The sequence below is a fragment of the Durio zibethinus genome, chromosome 26 (assembly GCF_047325235.1).
Source record: "Durio zibethinus cultivar Kanyao isolate XHJ-2024 chromosome 26, ASM4732523v1, whole genome shotgun sequence".
NCBI lineage: Eukaryota > Viridiplantae > Streptophyta > Magnoliopsida > Malvales > Malvaceae > Durio > Durio zibethinus.
This window is the reverse complement of record NC_143187.1, coordinates 6,600,888-6,620,532: the sequence shown is the minus strand read 5'-3', so window position 1 is coordinate 6,620,532 and position 19,645 is coordinate 6,600,888. Positions and strand designations below refer to the sequence as shown.

General features: G+C 31.4%; 1 protein-coding gene across 2 annotated transcripts; it reads right to left on the bottom strand.

Annotated features, from left to right (window-relative positions):
• Positions 1-4,220: 4,220 nt before the first annotated feature.
• On the bottom strand, positions 4,221-16,322 carry LOC111274774 (putative LRR receptor-like serine/threonine-protein kinase At1g56140). Of its 2 annotated transcripts, none has more exons than XM_022859674.2 (24): positions 16,134-16,322; positions 11,499-11,688; positions 11,207-11,278; positions 10,916-10,987; positions 10,232-10,303; positions 9,929-10,000; positions 9,755-9,826; positions 9,590-9,664; positions 9,403-9,474; positions 9,204-9,275; positions 8,998-9,069; positions 8,842-8,913; positions 8,639-8,704; positions 8,367-8,429; positions 8,067-8,111; positions 7,835-7,896; positions 7,338-7,717; positions 6,985-7,180; positions 6,736-6,897; positions 5,904-6,022; positions 5,583-5,793; positions 5,165-5,396; positions 4,889-5,050; positions 4,221-4,783 (listed from the first exon to the last, which is right to left on the bottom strand). In XM_022859674.2, the coding sequence occupies exons 1-23, from the start codon at positions 16,243-16,245 to the stop codon at positions 4,918-4,920; spliced, it is 2,694 nt and encodes an 897-aa protein (XP_022715409.1). In that variant the 5' UTR covers positions 16,246-16,322; the 3' UTR covers positions 4,221-4,783; positions 4,889-4,917. The 2 variants fall into 2 exon arrangements, with proteins under 2 accessions (XP_022715409.1, XP_022715408.1); XM_022859673.2 differs by having other exon boundaries at positions 4,889-5,039.
• Between the last annotated feature and the right edge of the window lie 3,323 nt (positions 16,323-19,645).

The window sequence follows — 19,645 nt, the reverse complement described above, 5'->3', positions numbered from 1 at the left end:
AGTTGAGCTAATTTTTCAAACTCACCTGGCAAGGAATATGAGAATATGACTGGCTACCTGAAGAGATGACTTGGTAAGAGAACACGAGTTGCAATAGTGGCTGATCTTTGACTTTGTACGGCTCCGTTTCTCATTGTTTGGGCTTTTCGTTTCCTTCGACGACAATTAAACCTTTGCACACTGATAACCAGCCATTTATACTATGTCGAACTAAAACATTTGAAAAACTGCTCCACGTGGCAGAAATGGTCTGCTTCTGTATTTCTTTTTTTCAAATTTCTATAAGAAACGCTTAAAAAACTAAATCTGAACATTTTAAATATAATATAATAAAAAAATATATAATTTAAAATTTTAATAAAAAATCTTTTTTAAATTTAATAAAAATTAAAAAATATATTATACATTTAATATATGAATACAAATTATAATTAAATAAATTTTTATCGTATACATATTTGCAGAAAGGAAACGTTGTTAGAGCGGCGCCCTGGACCCTCCCCAAATTTTGCAAACCCTTTAATGTCGATGGACAGTCAAATGAATGGTTGCTTTTAAATATTGTTCCATTAACGAGTTTAGCCATAATAGCTTAAAAAATTAGTAACTTATAAAATTGAATAGGTTTTTAATTTTTAAAAATTTTGTTATTTATTATTAATAATGAAAACCCTGACTCTATCATTTTTCGTTTTTGATATGATAACATGATGTGTTTTTTATGTAAGTGGTGTTGAAGGACAACTGCATAAACAATTATTTTTAATACTCCTAAGCCTTTAATATATATTATATATACTAATTATTTTATATATTTAATTTTAATTTAATTAACTCGCATGTTAAATATGTTATTTATTAATTTTATTTTCTATTTTTAATTTAATTTTAAACATTATAATTTATAAGGAATTAAAATCACATTATTATTTGTTTATTTATTATCTCCACAATCATTAGTCACAAACTCTTAAAAATAATAGATTTTTAATCAATATTAAATCACTTTTTGACATTCATGTAAACTTAAAAAAAAAACTAATTAATTTTTTAATTTTCTCAATAAGATTTCAACTTTTCAACTAAGTACTAAACTTGTGTTGTTTTTTTAGTTGTATATATCTTCTCATATTTTTTACTTTTTTTATTTTTTATGTTTGATAGAACTTCAAATAAATTATATTAATTGATCAAAATCTTCATTTTTTTTTAAGTATATGTGTTTGATACATATGTGATGAACGTGAATATGGAAGTTGGATAGTCCAAAAATAAAAAATAAAAATAAAAACATTAGTATATTTTTGTTGTACATGTATTGTATCTAACATTGACTCTCAAATTTGAATAACATAACAAATAAAAATATGTAATTTTAATTGGCTCCCTCAATGTTGCATGTCAAGTCCTATCACTGCATATTTCATACAAAATAAACACGATATCAAAGTATTAATTGATTGTCGTATCCGTGAAAAATGTTAAAACTTAAAACTTAACTCCGTTAGCACTTTATTTTTTGAGAAATTATCAAATATACTATTATTATAATTTTTAACTTCATAAAAAATATTAATAAGATGATACATATTTTTTAGAGTATATTTAAAATAATTAAAAATTAATAAAAAATAAATATATGTCACTGTATTATAATTAATTGTAAAATTAAAAAATTTCACTAAAAGTATGTTAAATAATTTCTTTTGTTTATTTTAACATATTCAGCGTTGAGCAGTACTACATTTTCTTTTGTATAGGACCTAAAGGATAACTAAATATCTTGTTATTGGAGATGATTTTGATTTTTTTTTTTGCATCCCTTACCCATCCCACTGAATGAATACAAGCGACTTGGCGGAGTGCGGTGCTACAGCCGTTCAGCTTAAAGCACAAACTCTGAGGGGGCAACAGATTGCGGACTTCCTGGCAAATATGGCGCATGCAATGGCCCCGGGCTGCTTGTTTTTTCAGCTGCCACCGCCTAGTCTTGGACACCAGCTTGATGAAGATACCAATGGTTGTTTGTACGTTTGGCTTTATAGCTAAACCGACATTCATGTAGGGGCAGACAAGGAAACGTCACATCTGGATCGTGCGATCATGGTTCTTTTATCTAGCCTCAAAGATAAAACCGCTGCTTCAGGTTGACCAGGTTGGCTTGCTTTGATTCAATCCCAGGATACGAAGGCTGATTCCATTTCTATACATTACAGCAAAAACTAAATACATCATCACATTCAAAGTTTTCTGGACCACCACTTCAAATAGATGTAATAAAACTGCAATCATAATATATATTTTAATTTCCATCGTTTCATTGGAAATCTCATCATCAGAAATAGTGCGTATTTTAGTGTGAACTTTCAACAAAATATACTTTTCTAAGCTCATTAATGGCCACGCAGTGACGACTGGCTAGGATCCCCAGGTTCAAGTAGATACTTTTATCATTGGATTGTCACAGCACATCATGCTTACGCACCTTGGGCATTAGACAGTTACAAATGTTAGCATATGCGTTCACACGAGCCACGGTGCTTGGCCTATTGGCTCGTGCCGAAGCAGGGGTCCCTCGGTCCTGCAGTATATAGGGATATATCCTCCATTTAACATTGCATAAAAACACACATAAATATGCATTCATATCATTTACCTACATTAATAAAAAATTATCTTTGCAAGAGTAAAGATCTATTTATATATTTACAAATCTAATTAAACTACTTTCAAGTGTTTCATTTTTTTGAACTTTTGAATTAAAATTAAATTCATAAAACTTAAATTTAATTATTTTAATCCAAAGAAAGAAAAAATAAATCTTCCAGTTAGCCATTTTGATTAAAATACAAAAAAAAATGTATAACTAAATAGACCCCTTCTCTCAAAATTGCTCCATTATTTTAAGCAAAAATTTGCCCGGTGAATTTTCACAAGGTGCAAAACCATTGCAGCTGACAATGCAAAATTTGACCGTATGATTTTGTGCTTACAGTATGCTCGAAACTTAAGGACAAAAAAACTTTAGCATCAAAATTCTTCATATTCATCATCGTCCCTATAACCGTACTCCTGTTCCTCGTTTCCATAGGAGTATAGATTTCCATTCTTGGGCTCAAACTCATCAAATATAATTGTCTTCCTCAAATCCACAAAATTCCAAATACGATGTTCCTTTGGACTGCGTGCATAATTTCACCTGGTGATGACATATCTGCTTATAACTCTGAACAACCTAGGAAGGAGACTGCAGCATCCAACGGTTACTTTTTGTGGTGGGGCTGAGCAGAGATCCAATCCAATGTAGGTTTCGGGCATTTCCAGTGGTAATGATGAGTTGGCTCGGCTTATGAGTGGGCCTTTGTCAGCCTAATCATTCTATTCCACATTCTGATTCTCCTAGGATGTTACGCCAGTATAATTATTCCTCCTCCACTAGTTGATTAGCGAAGGTTCTTCTCTAATAAATCTTTAATCTAGAACTAGCAATACATTAAATCAAATGTTGGGACAAATTTTTCCGAGAAGATTCTTTCTAAAATGAAATTTCTGGTTTCGGTGATAAGGCTACTATTGTGCGACAAACATCCTGCGAAAAATTTGATTAAATATAAAAGCTCACTGTATTGGTGGTTCAGAAACAAATATGATTTTATAGCAAAATGATGAGGAAAAACAATACTGGAATGGACAGATTGAGCAAATTCCAGGAGTTAGCCACAACATTAAACATTATCTCCTCATTTGTATCCGTTAGCCGGCTTTTGTTATGGTTATATTTCTACAACCTCTGCTTGTTCTCTACACTCTAAAAATAACATGGTGAAAGTTTTCGATTTGACTTTTACCCCGTCAACGACAATCAAGTGGGATAAATTTTCTAGTTTTTTCCTTCCAAAATCTTTATTGGTTTGGCTGGCAGCATGTTCTGAATTCCTTTTGATGTTTGTCTTTTAGTTAGACATTTTGTTATTTTCTATCCACCTATTGCTTACTTGCCCTTCCCTTATAGTGGAAAGGAAAATGGGTTAATACTATTTTCCCATCCTGCCAACCAACTTTTTTAAATGCAGGTTTTGCACCCATAAAAATAAACCAGGGTTGGGTTTTACGTTCTTGACATAATTTTTTGATCTCGATCTGTTTACTTTTGCGGCCAAGTATACCAGGAAGAGATTGGTCCGAGCTAGCAAATATTCCTGATGATGACTGAACTGAACTTCATAGCAAATTCCAACTAAAAAACAATATTCGCAAAATAACCCCAAGTATTTTACAAGGTTCCCATACGAAGTCTGTGTGGTCTGAATTTTAAAATATTGCCAACGTGTATTACAAGATTACCCAATTAAGACAATGTGACATGGTTTTAGCAGCATGGAACAAACAACTCTCACCTTCCTTCTCCGATACTCTCACTGAATTCAGTAACATTTACTGGAGAGAGCATTGGTTGCTCCACCCCAGATATAGTCTTTTTCTTACTCTTGATGTCGCTGCTATCGGATTCAATGGATGTTTGTGTTTCTTCACTCATAAAGGTGCCTGTTATGTCTTTAAAATCCCAGTCAGTTAAATAACTTGGTTTTGTTGTAACACTGCTCACTGCAATATCTCCAGCAAGCATAGCCACAACACGAGACATCGACGGCCGCATTATTGGTGATGCTTGAGTGCATAAAAGTGCCACTCCTATCACTCGGAGAGCTTCATTTTCATCGAACTCCTCTAAAGTTTGATCCAGCAGACTCAAGCTTTGGTTATTTTCATGCAGGTTCCATGCCTGGAGACAACATTGTAGAAATAAATAATCATAAGCAAGTCCTTCAAATTTTAACAGGTACTGAACAAATCGTACTACAAAAAGAGAAAGGTTTACTTTCATTACCCATTCAAGAAGATAAATTTTATCATTTTCTAAGGAATTGTCAGAGTTTGATCTACCACTGAGAATCTCCAATGCAGCAACACCAAAGCCAAAAACATCAGCTTTCTCAGTGAGATGCCCACGCATTGCATACTCCGGTGCCAGATAGCCACTTCAAGATAACTAAATTACATTGGTGAATAATGTTTGCTAAGAAAACTCCTTAATCTAGCTATTCGGATACAGAAATGACATGCTATTAGGGAGGACTCATCAACAAAGGTCAGAAGGGCTTACATGGTTCCTGCAACCCCAGTGCTGATGTGTGTTTTCTTGTCATCATAAAGCTTTGCCAATCCAAAATCAGATATTTTCGGGCACAGCTCAGCATCGAGCAAAATATTGCTGGCCTTTACATCTCTATGGACGATCCTTGGCCTAGACTCCTCGTGAAGATAAGCTAGCCCTCTTGCAGTTGACAAGCAGATATTGAAGCGGGTTGGCCAATCAAGATGCAAGGCATTATGTCCTACATTTATGGTGTAAGAAATCTCATAAAGTTGTTCATTAATCAACAAAGAAATAAATTGGACTGCACATGTATTACATTTTCTTGTCAAAGACTGAACAACAGAAAATAAAACTAGCAGATCTTTATTATTCCATTCAAATCCATTATCACTTATTTTTTTTTCTTTAAAGACTGTTCTCATACCAAAGAGTGCCTGATCAAGGCTTTTGTTCTCGAGATACTCGTAAACAAGGAGGCGCCTGTTTCCTTCAATGCAGCAACCGTATAGTTTGACAAGATTACGATGTTGCACTGCTGATATGGTAGCTATCTCAGTAACAAATTGATTCTTCCCTTGGTGTGATGCTACTGAAAGTTGCTTCACAGCTACAACTCTCCCATCAGAAAGTGTACCCTAAGACGTAGAACTATAATTTAGTAACATTGTAATAAGTCATCCTTTCCTGGTAATTTTCATCATTACAGGTCGAGCTGTTACCATTGTTACAAGCTAAAATGGTTTACCTTGTATACAGGTCCAAACCCCCCTTCTCCTAACTTCTTTGAAGGACTGAAGTCATCTGTGGCAGCTTTCAACTCAGAGTAACTAAATTTGTTTGGTCTAGAGCCAATACCAAGAAGCACTGCAGAGTCAAGTAAAGCAATTAGTAGGCTTTAAGTTGGAGGGATGACATGAAATGCAAAAAACTTCTCTAACGTTACCAGTTGCGATAATTAGATATAACTTTGAATGACTTATGAATCTTGCTATTGCAGGGGAAGCATCCCAATTTTAAAGACAGAAGACTTTTCTCTGTTCTTAAATATTTTGGGATAAATTAATCCAGAAGAATGATATCGAACAGAGATCTAAAGGTGAGAACAGCTGCTTGGACCTTGACTACAGCTACAGGGCTCTAGATATGTAATGTTAACAAAATTTCCAAACCAAGAAGACTAAAATTCAAATTATTGAAGCTAATTTTCCAAGTGAAGAACGCCTTGTGTCTATCCGATTTTCTTATTGACACTTGACATGGTACTACTTTCTGTCAATGTGCTTGGATCATCTTTCTGTCCATGGCAAGTCTGTGCCTGTGCACTCAAGGCCTTTGAAAAACATGTTTGTCTATTGTAATAAACAACCCATTCCCCATTACCATCAAGGGAGTGTAGAGGATTACTATACACAGCATCCACTACTTCCCACCAAACGGAAAAATGAAAAGGTGACTCTTCCTCAAATTTCCTTCCAGATCTTGAATGAGATGATTCATTGTTCTATATGAAGATGCCCTTGTTCTGACATACTATGACTACTATTACCATATATTTTGTAATACACAGATATCCTTACCTTCCTCATCATCATCTTCTTTTCTTCTCTTAACATAAATTATTGCAAATATAAGTATCAAAGCCACGAAGGCAACAGGAACTGCAATACCAACAATCAATGCTGTCCGGTTGTTCTCTTTATGATTGCCTGGCGGTATCCCACTGACAGTCGGTATGAAATCTGAGCAACAAAATAGAGGTATTAGAAACAGAAGACAAGCACATGAAGAATATATTACATAAAGATTCATGTGTTAAGGTGTCTTACCAGGAACAACACTAATAGCTGAAATGGATGGACCATAATAACCTTGTTCTGGTGTACAGCAGGTCCCCTTACCAGCCCAAAACAAGTGAATTTCAAGATAGTTTTCTATTACGTTGGCAGTGAAATTCCTAATTATTGCTCTCTCAACACCACCAGCCTCCTTTGATATATCAAAATCCCTTAATTGGCAGGTTCCCTGATGAAGCATTGATGAGATATTATAGCATTAAGATTTCTAAATGTAAAATTAATTGGACCAAATTGTGATCATAGAAACACTGCAAATAGAGGGCATGAATTTTATGATCTACAGTTGAGAATGCTATGAGTTTCTACTTTAAACGAAATAGTACCTGAATATAAACATCGAAAACACGCCTTGCTAGACTCTCCCAAGACTGTGTGCTTCGGTTTGGGAAACCTGTTTCTGCAAAATACAAGATTACATTATAAGGCCCATTCTGAAGGCCTAGGCCATAGTATCTGAGTGATCCAGGGGATAGCCTTGAAGTCTGATACAGCTCCGGAGTGTTGGTACTTCTCACTTGTACCAAGGTGTTTTGCTCATACTGTTGACTTTGTCTGTCTGCAAACAACCCTACATTGCTAACTGCCCATTTCTGTGTACTGGTTACATTAAATGTTGCTGCGCCAACGTTTCCATTCTCAGCCTCGAATACTATCCCATCAGAAATCATCTGTGGACCACCACACTTGATTGAGAAGTTTGCGTCTGCCAATGCCAACATTGAAATATGTTAGCAAAGTACTAAGCATTTGTGATGATTAATCTATATATAATTAAAACCTCAATAACAGATGCTGGTTCCAAAGTTTCAGCTAGGTTTACATCGTGGAGGATTTCTATTGCATGGGAAGCTTCTTTGAAGGCATTCTAATCCTGGTAAAAGCCTGTGAAATTTCAAAACAATTTCTGGATTAGGAACTAAAAGAGTGCGTCATATAGCAGAGATAATAGCAAGCATTTGGTTTCATAGATATCCAGAAAGTTTCACACTTTTGCTCATGGGGAAAATATATAGGAGAGGGGTAAAAAAGGGTGCTACGTGACGACAACTTACCTTGTGTTTGAGCTATCAAGCGTGAAGTTGTTGGCCACAAAATTCCTACACAAAATGTCATGAAATAATCTCTTATCAAGGTCTTTAATCATATGCCTTGAATTTCTTCAGACAATGTGTAAACAGAGTACACTCTTAAATATTGGCATTGATTTGCAAATTGCAATTGATTCCTTCTACAGTATGATGGCGGCTCTAGGAAAGTAAGCTCCATTTGAGCACCAAAAAAGCCTTAAGCTTCCAAGCAGTGTTAAAATTAGAAAACAAAGGTAAGGTAGTATCATGGTTTAAGATACATACAGTTCTAAGCCTGAGTCTACCCAAGAGGGCAAGTTTCCTGATAGCAAATTGTATGATAAATCTCTGCATTAAGAAGTTCATTAGCAGAAAAGTGAGTAGGATGAACAGATTACCAGAATCAGGAAGATTTAACTGCTTTTACTATTTGATGGTTCACTAGATAGAAGATGCTGGTTGGAAGTCAAATTTTTGCATCATATGAAATTTGAAAACATCTCATAATAATGCCAAACTGATGCAATGACATAAGTTGGTTTGATAGAATGACTTACATAGTCCGAAGAGTTTCACTCTTTTGGCTAGGAATGTTACCTGACAGACTGTTGTTTCCAAGAAACCTGGCCATTTCAATAGCATGAAAGAAGAGAATAATGTCAAGTGAAAAGCATAATGCCAGACCCAAAAGTACAAGTTAAAACTGACATACGCTGAGATTTTCAACTATTGAAGGGATGGTTTTCCTTTTGTTGCTTACAAGTATTCAAGGGAATTCATATTGAACAAAGCACTTGGAATTTGGCCTGTTAAGTTGTTGAAACTCAAATCCCTGGAAGAGAAAAGAAATTAAAAACATAATGCCGAAGCAAATATCATAAATTACTGAAGCAATCAATTTGCAAATAAAACTTACAGCTTTTGTAAAGATTGTAATTCTGTGATATAAGATGGTATAACACCAGTGAGTAAGACATTTCTTAGAACTCTACAGGAAATAAAAAGAAACAAAAAAAATCTAGTAAGTCTGTTGGTCAATAAATTTAGATAAAAACATTCATTTTCTTTTTCAGAAAAAGAAAAGCAGATGATTACAGGAAGTAAAGAGTATGCTTAACTCACAAGTCAGTCAAGTTCTTTAGATTTCTTATGAAATCAAGAGAAGAGCTCCCGTTGTATATACCGCCAATTCGCCTACATGATATACATGCATCAAAAACAAGTCCATATATACATACATGTATCAAGCATGAATTTGCAGACAAAGGGAGAGAATCCTGCCGAGTGGGGGAGTATCTGGAAAAACAAGATATCTACTTACAACGATGTCAATGAGGTTAAATTTGCAAAACTGGATGGTATTGGTCCTTCAAAAGAGTTCCCTTCAAGTCTCCTGTACAAAAATTAACAGACTAGTCAAACTGATGAAAAATCTAGACAAAGCTATCCTTTCCTGAATCTTGAGGCTGATTCAGAGAGAAATTTTTTGAAGATTTTCAACAACTTACAATGATGTAAGCTTTGTCCAGTTATTGCCAATAAAGTCAGGTATTTTGCCTGTGAAAGCATTGTCAGATGCCCACCTGAATTTCAACAAAGCTCACTGTTAATAGGGTAAGGTAAAGTGAGACAATTAACACATAGAAAGGGTCACAATCTCAGTTCTTTCTTACACAGTTAGCAGGTTTTCAAGGTTAGCAAATGTTGAGGGAATCTCGCCATCCAATCCACAACTGTTAATATAACTGTCAAATTCATAAACCACCGTTGTTATAATTTCATAGGATAAACCTGTAAATTCAATCACGTACATTCCTACAAAGAACTAAAGAAAGGTAGAAGCTTACAGTTGTTGAAGGTTGACTAAATTACCAAGTTCCGGAGGGAGTGTTCCAGAGAAATTATTATTACCAATAGACCTGAAAAAGAAGTTATTATTACCAATAGACCGGAGGGAGTGTTCCAGTGAAATTATTATTACCAATAAAAGCTAGACTAATTCTATTAATTGACAAGTAGACATCATTAACTAATTTATCCTTTCATTGGCATATGGTAGCATTTAAGAACAAATGTTTGCTTAAAAACTGAACTCTTTGATGCTTTATATGTTGACAAAAGGACTCATCCAGAGTTTCTTCAAGTCTTACAGCATATATAGGTCCTTGAGATTTCCAAGCTCCTTTGGAATGGGTCCAGAGAAATCATTGTGTGCAATTGACCTACACATATTAAAATAAAATAAATAATCCAAAGAATAGTGGTTTCTTGAATATAAGAAATTAGCAATTGTAATAGTAACTTGTATCAGTAACGCTTCACGTTTCAAAAATAAACCAAAATATTGTACCAAAAAAATAAAAAAAATACATAAAAATCAGAGGAAAGAACGATTTCCTTTCTATTACAGTATGTCAGAAGCGTCACTGTCTATCATACAAAAAATAGTGGACTTTAACAATTTATCGGTTCACCTTCATTATAAAAGCCATCCTTCCATGAAAGGGAATGAGATTAAATTTATGAGTTCCGCTAGTCATTAGTTGAAAGATAATCAAGGTAATCTCATAGTTCAAACCAACTACTGGATAGGCTTGGAAATGGAAGCATTAAAGCAGCAGCAGCCCGTTTTCCTCCCATTTTATTATGTCGTTAATTCTTAAATAATGTTATTGGAAACTTGTTCTTAAGGCCTGAAAACCATTACAAAGCAAGATAGATTTTGAAAATTTTCAGAGAAATAATGTTATTGGAAACTTGTTCTTAAGGCCTGAAAACCATTACAAAGCAAAATTCTTAAATAATGCTTTATGCGACCATCATTCAGTACTCACAGTAACCCTAGTCTAGACATATTTCCAATAAATGCTGGCAAGGGACCAGTGAAGTAGTTTTGATCAATCTTCCTGCATCACCAAACAAAAAATAATTATAATCGGTTACTGTAAAACTCACTCACTGTAATGAATATATTTAACCATTTTTCATGACTAAAAGACATAACCTTTCTGGTATGGAAACATTACTCCATAAAATCTGAGTTCATTTGGAAAATCTTAAAAAATCGATGTTGTTTAATGCAGATGAAACATGAGGAGAAAAGAGAAAGAAAGGAACATTCTTACAAGAATGTCAGGTAAGGCAAGTCCAAAAGCTCCTCTGGTATCACTCCTTTTCTATCCAGAGCATATACCCTCCTGACAAAAATGCGTAAAAATGTAAACTCATAGTACAATTGACATGGAGATGAACTCAAAAACCTTCAAGCTCAACCAGTTCTCTGCCTATTTGAACTCCCAAAATGCTATTGATTCATGTCAAAAGGAGAATTTAAATTTAACTGTCACTATAATAATAATGGGTTGAAATTATAGAGTAAAACAGGAAAAGAAGAAGAGAGAGGGGGGAATCATATACATTCTAGTGATGTGGCAGAGAGTTTTATTGTTGAAAGAACAATCACATCTGATAGCAGGGTTAATATTACTGGCCTCAAAGGCAGAATCACTTTGACTGAGAGCAATTCCACTGCATGGCTCCCCACTGAAGTTCCAGAAACTCTCTTCATGCAAATCCCATTTTTGGAAGATTGAGTTCAATGCCCTCACTGTTTCCCCATTAATAAAATAGTTGAAGACAATACAAAAAAAAAAACATGTTAGGAGATTACCAACGGAATTAATTACGGCTATGAATCGATGACTCCATCAAAATTAATAATTACTAACATTTTGCACTTAGTCTTTTCAAATAAGAAGAGATGAAACTTATTTCTTAAAAAAAAAAAGGGGTTATAGCATTAATATTTTGTGAAAGGCACCTGGTCAAAAGTGCATTTATCTTTTCTAGCTATAAGCGATAAAGCATACAGTGAAATATGAGACCTTTTGGAAGCAAAACTGAACTTTGATCAAACTTCTTTATTTTTTTTTTTAATGGTCGGAGATACATTTTGCCATGTAAATTAAACTCATTGCCTTTCCCTTCTGACAAATTGTTCAAAAGCTTCTTAATTAAAAAGGGAAAATTAAGGAAAAGATAATTGGTTTGCAGTTTCAAAAATAGAATGTTAACAATTGATTTATTCACTTATGTTAATGATTAAACTGTCACGTTTCGAGATCAAAACATAACACGATCACATTACTTTGAAATAAATCTCAAAGTAATACGAAGCTCTTTTTTTTTTAATTATTCTAAAATTCTTCAAAAAATTGAAATATAATATGCTAAGTAAAATCTATATATTTAATATAACTAATGATATATCTCTATATATCCAAATGTAAACCATATAAAAAATACAAAATTATTTTATAAGATCTCATTAGCCAACATTGTCTCCGACGATTAATTAATTTTTCCCATTTGATCTCTTAGGGTTTTACAAAATTAAACAAACTTATCATTTACTCATCTGTAAAAAAAAAGTAAAAAAAGAATTAGCAAATCATAGCTCAATGAATATAGACTCATACACCTTATCGGATCAAGCATTTTTTTCATACATATCATATAGATCATTCAAAACATTTATTAAATTATAATGTCAAAATATTTCAAAGATAATCGTTTTATCAAACATTTTGTAAATTTATAAATCAATATTAAAACATGTCAATTCATCAATTACAAATCATAAATCCCAATCAAATACATATTTTATACAAATCATGGATCAATCTTTAAAAATCATCGCAAATCATCTTTATATACAAATCATCATTATCATTTGCTTATCGTTAGCTATGGTCATTGCTATAACTTATGATATTGACGGTATCGATAATTTTATCCTCATGATTATTGCTAATTATTATAACTCACTAGCAAGGCCTTACGCTAACTACTATAACTCGTTAACAAGGCTCAATGATTATGTCTATGCTAACTATTATTATTCGTTAGCCAGAGCCATAGAACTAGTTCTAGTGTCGATGAATCTATTTTTTAGGGATATAAAAATGTAGTTATCATAAAAATATTTTTTAAATATAAATCATTTTCTTATTTCATTCATAAGCATAATCCATCGTTTATATAGATAAACGTAAAATAATCATGTGCTTGATCTTATTTTCATATATAAAAAATAATGAAATAAAACATTCATTTATTTATAAATATACATATATATATTCGAATATAAGCAAAGTGTGTGAGATTTTACTTATCTTTTTTTTATTCCACTACTTAATTTTTCCCCCAAAATAATTAATGATATATTCAAGATAATTTTAATATAGTAGAAATTAATCAACCCATTTTGAGACCAATGATACCAAAAATAATTAAGTTAAATAAAAATTAACTCCACTAACTAATACTGGCAACCTCACCTCTTTTTATTAAAATGACCATATCTTAATCTATCTAAATCAAAATTAAGATCTCTTCAATGTGTTAGAAACTGAACTTGACAAGCTTTCTAACCATATATGGCTTACCTTGTAATTCATTGTAGATTAATTATAATAATTTTTGCAATCCATGTCATATGCTATTGCTAGACAACATGTATACTTTCTAATAAAAATTACACATTTATTCATAGAAAACTCTAAATTCAATTTCACTTATTCTGTTGAAAAGTAGACCCAATAAGCTTTCCAAAATATATAACTTAATCTATAATTCCTTCTATAAAAATTAAGACAATTTTTGTAATTCAACAATGATACTGCTGCCTTACAGTCTATAGATCCTTAAGTAAAAATTAAACAACTCTTCATAAAAAACTCGGATTCGAGTTTCATTTGTTTCATTAGAAAGTAAATTCAACAAGCTTTTCAACATTATATAATGATCATAGCAATAATCTATCTATTAATATAGAATTCTATTTTGATTTACTATTGCAGATCATAACATCTCATCTAAAAGCAGATTTTTTCTTTCAATATTTGAAAATTCAAATTCTCACTTACAGCTTTTAAACTCTATTCAATAATCATTAATAAATCTTAAGAACATGAAATAAATAAAGCCTAATAATTTATCATAATAGATCATGAAGATTAATGAAAGAATTTTTAATTTTTCTTGATTTTTCTCTTAGAACTTCAACTTTAAATAAGAATAATCAACATGATATTTTTTCTTAAATAAAAAAAAAAGTATATACTTACTTTTAGAATATTAACTTGATTGTAACCTCTAATTTTAGATCTTATACTTGATTTTTCATGCTTTCCAACCCTAAGAAAAATAGGGAGGAAGAAGTTCTATTTATTTTTTATTTTACAATAGCTAAAGTTTTTTTTTTCTTTTAATACTTTAGTCTTTTTTTTTAATTAATTAATCTCTTAATAACTGATGAATTTTGATATTAATTTAGCGTAATTATACTTTAAGTTGGTATATTACATAAAACAATGTTTAGTTCTAAAAAATTCAATTCAAACAATAAGCTTAGTAGGAAAATAGAGATGGGTTCTTTCACGTGTAGTTGCGAATCATAAAAAATATATAAAAATTTATTAACAAAAGTTTTTATTATAAGATGATGCTCTTTTTTTATAGAATACTAGTCGATACTGCCAACCTATACTTAGCACAATACGACTATAAAGATTTTTTAAACAAGAAAAATTTTTCATAAAAAAAAATATAGACATTCTGATCAATTGATTAAAGTCACCGTTCGCAAAGACAAAAGCTCAAAGTAAAGAATTGACATTTGCTCAATGAAAATGACACATCTAAAGTCTACAACTTCGCTGCGGAAAAGGTAAAATATAAAATTAGATCGCTTTTCACATAGAGAGAGTACAATATGAATACGACAATATTGTTTAGAAATACTTTTATAATTATGAAACTTTATATTAGCATTATATATTAGGTTATTATGATAAGATTATGATATCATATTAATAATATTTTGATATAATTCTATTTTTAATTAGTGAGAATTTTTTCTTCTAAATGAGACACTTATGAACAATTTTTTTTTTAAACAATAAATGACAAAACTAGTTTTCTTTTAACAATTAACATTGAAGATGAAAAAGAGATAATTCTTGGCAATGGACAAAATTCTTTGATGATGTATCAAAATAAAAAAGAAAATCAATGCAAGGCTTCAAGCGTTTCAGCATGTTTACCCACTCTGACAAAAAATATGAGGAGTTAAAAGCATGGATGGCAATTAGCAGATAAGATGCTGTCATAGATGAAGACTTAACTGGCCGATGGAATATTTAATTACATATATGTGTGTGATTTAAAATCAAGTCAGCTTTTTGCACAACTTGATTTGTGGTTGGGTCCTTTCTAATTAAATAATTGCTAGTTAGGATTTCATTTTCATATTTCTTTAACCAATATGTGCATGAGAGATTTCATCAATTAATTTGAAAACGTCAATGATTTTTTACGCGAAAGGTTACAACAAGTTGATTAAAAAGATATTTCTGAATTTGAATCAGTTTTAACTTGCAAGATGAACTTCAATGATAAAGCACACCTGGATATGAAATTGTCTAGATGAGAAAAAAAATGGATGATTGATATTCAATTAAAATTTCAATCCATGATCTGGACAAGCTTATTATATGAAACCAATGGCATGACTGTTGCTTCACCAATAACATCAGGTTTAGATATCAAACTTATATATTATGATATTCGGATAATATTTTAAAAGAAGTACGCAATGGTATGTGTTTGTAGTTATCAGGCAAACGAATTTTCGGATAGGAAATAAACTATATAAAATTTTTACAGAAACCCACCCCTTCAAAAGCAAAAGCCAAAACTTATCAGTAACTTCTGTCGGAGAGCTTGGCCGAGACAGATCAGAGTTTGTGTTAAATCAGTGGATTCAATAATTGAAGAATAACTACCAAAAGACAGCTGAGAGATCTGATCTAATTTTGAGTTCCAGGGAGTATATATACGAAAGAAGTTATTAGTTAGATAGTTTCAGATTCAGTACTTGACATGGTGTTTCTTGATTACTAGTTCCACGGTTTTCTACTGACATGCTTGAATTTGCGTAGTTTTGGATTTAGCAAACGACATAGATATATGAAGGGATAGGGAAAGTACCTTCGGAGGGGTCAGTGGTCTGGGCGTTGGATTTGCTACACGAAATGAAAAGAACGAAGAAGAAGGAGAGCAAGCATGCGTAAGAAGACGATGGCTTCAGCATTAAAATCATCCTTTTTTTCTCTCTAATTCACAAATAATATATTTTACGACTGTTTCTGTATCAGTCACCACTTATATTAACATCTAGAGGCGAAAGGCAATGACTCGAGGACAAGTGAACTTTATGAAAATTTTTTTAAAAATATGATTTAATAAAAATTTTAAATCAATAAATTTATAGAATTGAATGTAAAAATAAATAATATATAAAAAATTATTAAAAATATTACTTATAATTTAAATTTAATCAATACTAATTCAACAATAAAATTTTATCAATATTTTTATTAAAAATATATATCTAAAAATATATATCAAAATTTATTAAAAATTTTTTAAATTTTATATACTTAATTTATATGACGAAATTACTTAATCTATTAATTTTGATTATTAATTTTAATTTTAATTTGATCGTTTTGACTAAAAACTTTAAGTCTGTCTGTAATACCCCAACCCAAATAATAATTGGGCTAGACTAATACTAAAGCCCATCAGTTTATTAAGACATTATTTAGTAAAAGAAAAAGGGCTAAAGTATTAGATTAAAGAAAACCTAACTATCGTGAAACAGAAAGGAAATAAAGTTCTTCTTCCTCATCTTCCTTAGGGTTAGAGAATATGAAAAATCAAGTTGGAGATTCACAATCAGAGGCTACAATCAAGTTAATCCCTTAAAGGTGAGTACATGCCCTCTTTTTATTTGAAAGAAATATCAAGTTGATTACTATTATTTGGAGTTGAAGTTTTGAGAGAAAAATCAAGAAAAATCATGAAATCCTTCATTAATCTTGATGATCTATATGGGTAAATTATTGGGCTTTGTTTATTTCATGTTCTTAAGAGTTATTGATGATTATTGAATAGAGTTTGAAGGCTGAAAGTAAGGATTTGAGTTTTTAAAGATTGAAGGAGAAATTCTATTTTTGGATGAGATGTCGTGATCTGTAACAATGAATTAAAATAAAATTTTGTATTAATGGATATTTTATTGGTGTGATTATTATATATCATTGGAAAGCATGTTGAATCTAGTTTCTAATGAAACAAACGAAAGTCAAATCCGAGTTTTCTATAAAGAGTTGTCTAATTTTAACTTAAAGATATACAGGTTGTAAGACAACAGCATCAGGGTTGAATTACGAAATTCTTCTTAATTTGTATAGAAGGATTTACAGATTAAGCCATATATGTTTGGAAAGCTTATTGAGTCTACTTTCCAATGAAATACGCAGAACTGAATTTGGAGTTTCCTGTGAATAAATATATAATTTTTATTAGAAGGTATACAGTCTGTTTGGCAGCAGTATATGACGAGGATTTCAAAAATTGTTATAACTAATCTACAAGGAATTACGAGGTGTGCCATATATGGTTAGAAAGCTTATTAAGTCTAGTTTCTAACGCATTAAAGAGATCATAATTCCAATTTGGATATATTGAGATATGACTGTTTTAATGAAAAGAGGTCAGGCTGTCAGTATTAATTAGTTAGGTTAACCCTTTGTGTAACTTAGTTGATTTTTGTATAAATGGTTTCAAAAAGGGTTGATTAAATTCTGATCTGTTGAAATGATCTTGGATAGGCTATTAATTTTTTTGGAGAAAAAATTAAGTGGTGGAATCGAATGGAGGTAAGTAGAATCTCACACACTTTGCTTATTTTCAAATCTATGTATATATTTATATATGTTTCTAAATGAAAGAATGTTTTATTTCTTTATTTTTGATATATGAAAATAGGATCAAGCATATGATTATTTTGTGTTTCTTTATATAAACGATGGATCATGCTTATGAATGAAATGAGAAAATGATTTATGTTTAAAGAATAATTTTATGATAGCTATGTTTTTATATCCCTGGGAAGTGGGATCATCGACACCAGAACTAGTTCTACGACCCTTGGCTAACGGGTAATAGTAGTTAGCAAAGACATGATTATACGACCCTGGCTAACGGGTAATAGTAGTTAGCGTAAGCCCTGGCTAACGGGTTATAATAGTTAGCAATGATCATGAGAATGAAATTGTCGATACGACCAATGTCACGGGTTATAGCAGTGATCGTAGCTAATGATAAACCAATGATAATGACGATTTATGATGATGATGATTTACGATGATTTTTAATGATTGATCCATGATTTGGTTTGATTATGATATTTGAATGATAGCATATTTTGCAATGATTTATGAAGTGACATATTTTGACATTGATTTATGAATTTATGAAATATTTGACAAAACGATGATCTTGAAATATTTTGATATTATGATTTGATGAATGTTTTAAATGATCTATATGATGTGTAAGAAAATGATGCTTGATCTGATAAGGTGTGTGAGCCTATACTTACTGAGCTGTGGTTTGCTCATTCTCCTTTTACTTTTTCTTTACAGATGATTAAGTGATAAATTTGATTAGTTTTGTGTGAAGCTAGAAGATGAAATGGGTAAGATTACTTAATCGTCGGAGAATATGTTGGCCAATAAGATTTTAAGAGGCAGTTTTATATTTTATATGATTTGTATTTGGATATATAAAGATGTATTATCAGTTGGATTAAAGATATGAATTTTTACTTGGTAGGTTATTTTTATTGAAGAATTTTAGAATGTTTAAGAAAGAAGGCTTCGTATTACTTTAAGATTTTCTTCAAGGTAATATGGCCGTGTTACGTCTTAATCTCGGGACGTGACAAAAGTGGTATCAGAGCTTAAGTTACGATCTTTGGAGAATTTTAAGAGGTAGATTATGATTTGTAGATTGTGTTGAGATTTTTTTTTTTTAAAGCTTAAGTTATATTTCTTGAAGATTTTCTAAGAATTCAGGTTATGAGATGTTAAGGAGCTTATAATATGATTTTGAAGATTTTCTAAGAATTACGATTATGATCTTTGGAGATTTTTAAGAATTTAGATGATGACCTCTAGAGAATGTGATGATCTTCCAAAGACATAGTTTAATCCATAGATTGTAGTGGTGAGTATGACTAAATGATTCAATAAATTTTTGGAGTAGTTAAAGTTTTAATGAATTTTGAGGAATCAATGATTCAATGGATTCTTGGTGTAGTTATTTTATTGATATTTATATATTGCTTTTGGATTTTGTAGTGAAGAGAAAGTATAATTACTCTGATATAGTGCGATTTTATAAGTTGAAGAGATTTTTGACGCCACTTATAATGAGATATATTTTATAAGTTAAAAGATTATTTAAGAAAACGATTTGGTCGTTGGAGATCCTATGGGTTTGAGAAAAGACTTTTGACTTAATGAGGTTTTGAAATTATTTGATAAATGTTAAGTGAATCATTGATCAATGATGAAGATTAGAATATGAGTGTACATTGTTGGAATTAAAAGTATAGAATATTGGAGTTGGAATGAAATGATATGTTGAAA

Bases quoted from the DNA above. Each gene is read 5' to 3' on its own strand.
- LOC111274774 (XM_022859673.2), bottom strand. From the start codon at position 16,245: ATGATTTTAATGCTGAAGCCATCGTCTTCTTACGCATGCTTGCTCTCC. The intron at 7,897-8,066 runs GTAAGTTGTCGT...GAAATTTCACAG, and splicing joins CTTGATAGCTCAAACACAAG to GCTTTTACCAGGATTAGAAT. The intron at 7,718-7,834 runs GTAAACCTAGCT...TGGCATTGGCAG, and splicing joins CAATAGAAATCCTCCACGAT to ACGCAAACTTCTCAATCAAG.